Source organism: Nelusetta ayraudi, unplaced genomic scaffold (genome assembly GCF_046127955.1).
Source record: "Nelusetta ayraudi isolate G7.1 ecotype Tasmania unplaced genomic scaffold, CSIRO-AGI_Nayr_v1 ptg000008l, whole genome shotgun sequence".
In the NCBI taxonomy this organism is placed as follows: Eukaryota; Metazoa; Chordata; class Actinopteri; order Tetraodontiformes; family Monacanthidae; genus Nelusetta; species Nelusetta ayraudi.
Window position 1 is genome coordinate 6,652,895 of NW_027466058.1, and position 6,900 is coordinate 6,659,794.

General features: G+C 46.8%; 1 protein-coding gene across 1 annotated transcript in view; it reads left to right on the forward strand.

The window, feature by feature from the left end:
• Positions 1-6,391, forward strand: part of ptk7b (protein tyrosine kinase 7b) — a 74,203-nt gene extending 67,812 nt beyond the window's left edge. The window contains exons 12-21 of the mRNA XM_076019005.1: positions 18-167; positions 541-688; positions 1,637-1,764; positions 2,531-2,731; positions 3,601-3,762; positions 3,869-4,101; positions 4,195-4,275; positions 5,271-5,422; positions 5,516-5,694; positions 6,191-6,391. Coding sequence (XP_075875120.1) covers positions 18-167; positions 541-688; positions 1,637-1,764; positions 2,531-2,731; positions 3,601-3,762; positions 3,869-4,101; positions 4,195-4,275; positions 5,271-5,422; positions 5,516-5,694; positions 6,191-6,351 — 1,595 coding nt within the window. The 3' untranslated portion in view covers positions 6,352-6,391. The remainder of the gene's footprint in view (positions 1-17; positions 168-540; positions 689-1,636; positions 1,765-2,530; positions 2,732-3,600; positions 3,763-3,868; positions 4,102-4,194; positions 4,276-5,270; positions 5,423-5,515; positions 5,695-6,190) is intronic.
• Positions 6,392-6,900: the final 509 nt, after the last annotated feature.

The window sequence follows — 6,900 nt, forward strand, 5'->3', positions numbered from 1 at the left end:
TCTGTCTCCCCCTGCAGACGGAGGAGAGCTCCCGCCCAGCGTGGAGCAGCGGAGCGGCCAGCTCGTCTTCACCAAAGTCACCCGCAGCGATGCCGGCGACTACATGTGCCTCGCCTCCAACAGCCTCCAGGGGGAGATCAGAGCGGTGGTGACCCTCACTGTGGCGGGTGAGTCTCATTACCCCCCCCGGAGCCGGCCCACCATGGAAGGAAAGACTCACCTCCCACCCCCCTCCCACTCTCCAATCCTTCCCGCTCTGATTAGTCACCCGCCCCACATCTAAAGTCCCTTGTGGTCCATGTTCATCAGAGGGTGTTTTTTTTTTTTAATGTTTTTTTTACGAGGAGACAGTCAGAGATTATTCAGGATTCGTGGTGCACTTTTAGCTCCTTTTAGAGCCCGCTAATGAAATACATTTGGCTCAACCCTGTGCAGCAGCCGTCACGGCCCAGTCACGCTGTCAGCTCGTTGCGTTGTGTCTTTCAAGTCAGATTTTTGTTTCGGGAAAATGACTTTGTGTGTGTGTACGTGCGTCCACAGTGTACATTCGCTTCAAGACGGAGCCGGAGAACACGACGGTGTACCAGGGCCACACGGCCATCCTGCACTGCCAGGCCACCGGCGACCCCGAGCCCCACATCCACTGGACGGTCAAGGACAAGCCGCTGGACCTCAGCAAGAACAGGAGGTGAAGAGACCAGGACTTTTCACTTCTGTTCCAAATTGATTTTTGTTGTTGCTTTTTTGCTTGGAGTGTATCAGAGCTATATGCAATAGGCTTTGTCTTTGATATTTTGATTGATGTTTTACATCAGGTGATTGAAGTTGTCACTGTATGGTCTGCTCTTAATCTCTCCATGGTTATAAAATCCTGCTGGTTGTATTTCTACCAGGTGGATTGGACCAGATTCCTCCTCCACCCCCCACATCTCCCCTGCAATTAAGTTTTATTCCAACATAAAACCCGATCACATTTCCCTCATACGCCGCCGTAATGAGGGAAGTTGATTGAAGTTGATTTGGCCATAAAGCGAAGCCCCTTTTGTATTGTAATCATATTGAACTATATGAATTCAGCAGAATGAATCAGCAGAGGTCATATTATGGTATTTTCGGTTTGTTTATTTCAAATATTTCAGTTTCCAAATCGTTACCCAGCACTGCTGCTGCTGCTGCTGCTGCTGCTGCTCCAGTGACACCGCCAACAGCTGCATCATTAAAATGCTCTAACTAGTTTGCTAACAGCAAAACTGACACGGATAAATTTGTTCCGCCCCATTGTCCCTTTTGATTTCCAGCGCCAGGCCCCAGGGTTTCAAGTTCTCCTCTGGCTCCAGTTTCCTGGAGTTTTTGTTTTTTTTGCTGAATGAAACTTGCTCATTAAACACAGTATAACAACACGTGGACCTCTAACCTCTAAGTGACGACTGTATTGGGGTTTTCCTGATACTATATGCAGACCACCTGCTATAGAACGAGCTGGAAAAGCGCTTGTGATGCAGATTGACCATAGAATACAATAAGAGAGATTTAAAAAAAAGAACAGAAGCTTAGTAGGGTTAATGATGGAGGGATGCGAGTGTCACACATTCCAATGTCGGCGCTGCGACCCTCACGGGTACCTTCTTGTGTCCAGGTTGCAGAAGATGGCCAACGGCTCCCTGCTGATCACCGATGTCACCACGGACGACACGGGCAAATATACATGTGTGGCGGGGAACAGCTGCAGCATCAAATACCGCGCGGTGCAGCTGTATGTCGTCGGTGAGCGCAGCCAGCACGTTCGTCTACACACACTTACGCACGCCCACAACAGAGGCTCCTTTATCAGCGAAGATTGCGCACACGTGGGCGAATCCCGAGCAAAGGATGAAGACGTTCATTAGAGCTTCGCACCCCCTCCCCCCCCCCCCCCCCGCCTGTCATCCACCTCGACAGGTTAATAACCAGCGGCACATGTCTGCCGCCGCGGCTGTCACCTGGCTGGCGGGACTGGGTGAAGCGGGCGTCAGATCTAATAACGCTCTCCCTGCCTCTTGTGTGCAGCAGCAGCTCAAAAGCTGGTCAGCTCCAAATTGCAATCACACACTCCCAATAGTCGCCTCATAGAGAGAAACTGCAGACAAGGGGACAGTTTGATCGAGACATTGTATAAGGTCCTTTTCTCTCCCACTGGAGAGAAAGTGAAGATTTGGCTTCTATTATTTTTATGGTTTAAGTATGTTCACACTCAGCGCCAGCACTTTTTTTTTTATGTTAATCCATTAAACAGACAGAGGATTAGTGTCTGCTTTTGTGGTAAGTATGATTTAGCTTTAGCTCTAGCATCTGTTTCAAAAATTATGCTCGTAATAAAACAAGCCAAAATAGTTATTGTTCTAAGATCTTAAATGACCAAAGGGCCGTACCCAGAAATGTTTTTGTGCGCCCACCCTTAACCTCAACACTGATGCAGTCGCAGCAAAATGTGCTGACAAGTCCGAATGTGATGCCGACGACCGCTAACCGCTAACCCCACTGCCCCCGACAGACAAACCAGTGCACCCGTACGATGAGGAGGGCGACAAGGCTCCCTACAAGATGATCCAAACCATCGGCCTGTCTGTGGGGGCGGCCGTGGCCTACATCATCATCGTGCTGGGCCTCATGTTCTACTGCAAGAAGAGGCGCCACGCCAAGAGGCTGCAGAAGGGCCAGGACGGAGAGGAGCCCGAGATGGAGTGTCTCAACGGTGGGTTGAATGGGCAGGAGGAATGGGGTTTGTGGTCAGCCACTTTAACAACCTTTTGAGCGATCGTCAAACGCTTGAAGGAACTCTGCTGCCACCTTGTGGTTGTATCCGGCATTGCAATAAATTTGGCTAATATAAAGTCTGCAGAGGAGCCGAGGGTTTCTCAGGGTCCAGTGCAGTTTTGGTTGGACAGCTGTGCCAACTCTCATTTTTTGATGATTTCGAAAATGTTTATAATTAAGGGAGAAGCGGAACATTGGTTGACTGAAAATGCTTTTAATCATCCATTTTTTGTAGAATTGTTAGTAAGTAGGAACAAATTGTTTTCTCCTGCTTCTCTGGGATCAGGTCATAGTGGCAAATAATGATGGATGATGCATAATAGAGGTTAATTCATTAAAATTTATAAGAACTCGTTCCTTAATACTGCAGGACACAAGAAACCTCTCTGTCTAACTGCGAGTAATGTATATAAATGTATCCTTCTTTATGCACAAATATTTGAGGAAAATCAATTTTCCACTTCTGTCACCAAGTTGGGTGTCGTTCACATCTTGATAAATGATTCTCTGTTCCGACTTCTAATGAATTTAACAAGTTGTTCTCAGTATGACGGTCGCTATAAGTTTCTTTGAGGTCTTTGAAGTCTAAATAACTTAAATCAATCCAGTTGGACAGACCCAGCGTCGGCTGATCTGCCTTGTTAGTATGAATAATATTTTTACTCAGTAGATATTCAATTTAGCTTACTTACTATCACTGAACTATATTATCTCACTCCGATTAAATAGTGATTTTCTGCTCTTTGTGATGTGACAATTTGAGCTGCTCCTCATGACCTCTGACTGTCTGTGTATCTTATCCACCAGGGGGCGCCATTCAGCAAAATGGCCACACCACGGCAGAGATCCAAGAGGAGGTGGCGCTCACCAACATGGGCTCGATGGCCACAGCGGAGAAACACCACAGCCACGTCAACAACGACAAGCTCCACTTCCCCCGAGCCAACCTGCAAACCATCACCACCTTAGGTTGGTCCCTGCGTCCTCTGTCCAGCTGAGGGAATAACGTGTTCACACTCAAGTTCTTCTGCCTCAATTTAAACTTTCTCCTGTGGCGCGACCGACGTTTGACCAGGCAAAGGGGAGTTTGGCGAGGTGCTGCTGTGCAAAGCCAAGGGCATCGAGGAGAGCGAGGAGGAGATGGTGGTGCTGGTGAAGAGCCTGCAGACCAGGGACGAGCAGCTGCAGCTCGACTTCCGCCGCGAGGCCGAGATGTTCGGCAAGCTCAGCCACCCCAACGTTGCCCGTCTGCTGGGCCTGTGCAAGGAGGCGGAGCCCCACTACATGATCCTCGACTACTACGACCTGGTAACTGAGAAAGCCACTCACTGGCAGAGTGCCGGCCTGTTTATCTATTTAGTTTTTATTTTTATTTTTATTATTTTACTCTTTTCATTGCAGGGAGACCTGAAGCAGTTTTTAAGAATTTCCAAAAGCAAAGATGACAAAGTCAAATCTCAGCCTATCAGCACCAAGACCAAAGTAAGTATCAATCATCGTGACTAGGGATGTTAACAATTAATCGATTATCAATCAATTAAGAATTTAGTCGATTGAATTCAATTGAATTCAATTGAATTCAATTCAATGCAATTAGTCACAATTAATTGAATTTTTTTACCGAGTAGTTAATATCATTATAACAGCACAGTGGCAGGAAAGAGCAATTCACCTGTAGATACTGTGATGGTCATAATATATCTAAAAAAAATTGTCTAAAAAAATTAAAAAAAAAGTTCAAATTAGAAGTCAACTTCAAGTCAGAGGATAAATGTTTAGGGTGTTTTTATTGTTCTCTCATGTAAAAATTAGTTTTAGTTTAGTTAGTTGATTGACCTTATCGATTGATGAACGAATCGATAATTTGCATCCCTAATAGTGACACAAACAATAGCGCAGCATTGCAATATATCATATTTCATAGTTTATTCTGAACACAAGACAAAAAGGTCACAGAACTACTAAGGCAGTTGATATCAAAGTATCTTTACTGGACCACCTTTTGTAAAATCTAGCAAACATGGTTTTTACCCTCATTTATATTATCAATATCCACTGTAATCTGGCTAAGGAAGAGGTCTTCAGATGGTGAAGTGGCAGCGGCAACCCTGCTTACATGACCTTATTTTTTGCTTTCAATAATTAAATAAAAAGATGATCAGCTTGTTTTCTCTCGTCATGTGGCCTAGTTTTAGTCAGAGATGAAAGACTGAACATTAGGAAACCAGCCCAGTTCTCTCACAGCTGCTGCAGTCTATGTTTTGTCATTCCTGCTAAATGCTGTTATAAGTAAAGTTTTTATAAGCTGTTTTTGAGAAGTCGGGTCTCAGTCTGTAGCTGCCTAAAAAGTCCCTGGAAGGACACTTGGAATAATCTGTACTCTAGGAGGACAAACTGCTGCCGCCACTGTTGATATACTATCAGTGTCTCGGTACCCTGACAGCTGCTGCATCGCTGTCGCTCTCCCCCTCCTGCAGGTTTCCATCTGCGCCCAGGTGGCTCACGGGATGGAGCACCTGTCCAACCACCGCTTTGTGCACAAAGACCTGGCGGCGCGCAACTGCCTCATCAACGGCCAGAGGCGCGTCAAGGTGTCGTCGCTCAGCCTCAGCAAGGACGTCTACAACAGGTCTGTCTGCTTTTTTACAAAATCAAACTCATGGAGCACATTGACCTTGAAAACTCACCCGCTCGTCGCCTGCCCCTGTGTGCTGTCGCCCAGCGAGTACTACCACTACAGGCAGGCGTGGATCCCGCTGCGCTGGCTCCCGTCCGAGTCTGTGTTCGAGGACGACTTCTCCACCAAGTCCGACGTGTGGGCCTTCGGAGTGCTGATGTGGGAGGTGTTCAGTCACGGGGAGCTGCCGCACGCCAAGCTCAGCGACGATGAAACGCTGGAAGGTCAGTGTGACACTTCTGACACTGTTTTTTTTGTTGTCGTTTTTTTCGGGGGGTGGTTGGTTGTTTTTTTTTTGGGATGCGCCTATACCAGTACCAGAATCGGTACTGATACCGGGGTTGAGTACTCTACTTGTACTCGTAAAATATATACCAGTTGTATATGTATGTATAACACAGTTTTGTTAAATTTGTGTTTGTACTGCAGTGGAACTTGTGACAGTCACCTATGTTGTAGAAAGATATGCTGAGTAATGTTGTTAAAGTAACAGAAAAAAAAATCTAAGTAATTATTAATTATTATTATTATTAATATGTCATGGCCTTATTAAGTACTCATTATCAATGGCAGTGAGTACTGAAAAGTAAGCACTCATACTCTACTCGTTCTGTGCATCCATTTTTTTGTCTGTTTTTGAGTAAGACAACCAGGCGGCTACAATTTCACTGCGATTTCACCCCAACACTCCCGTCTCTCCTCCCTCTCTCCCCCCTCCAGCTCTGAAGACGGGGAAGCTGAAGCTGCCCGCCCCCGATGGATGTCCCTCCAGAATCTACAAGCTCATGACTCGCTGCTGGGCTCTGAGCCTCAAGGAGCGGCCCTCCTTCACCGACATTGTGCACGCTCTGGGAGAGCTGCACTCTGAGAGCAAAGTCTGAGCCGAGCGTCACCCCTCCCGGGCTCCTTTCAGCCCCCCCCTCCCCCCTCCCAAAAAAAAAATTGAAAGACAGGAATGCTGGATTATTCAGTCCTAATCATTTCAGGAAGGAAGGTCAAAGAGGAAAATCAGACTCTTTTTAAAAAAGAAAAAAAAGGAAAAAAAATATTATTATAAATATATATATATATATGCATTTCAAACTGCAAGTGTGTGGACAGACTTCTTTGCTGTAACAGTGTGAACACACTCAGGTTTGCGTTAATGTCAATGGGAGCAGTGCCAGGAATTTGCCTTAACCGCAGCATGGACCCCCCCCCCCCCCCCCCCCCTTCCCCCCAATCAGCCTCCCAGACCATTTCTTTGTACTCCGGTGTGACCCTGGCCGCCTGTCTGCACCTGCACTGTCCCGCACACTCTTTGATTCATGGAGTTGGACAACCTCAGTGCCTCGACCCCTACGCAGTCACACAGACCGCCAGCTGTTTCCGCGTGTGCGGATCGTGGATCCAGCGATTTCACTGCCGTGGATCAGGTTTTCCTCCTTGGA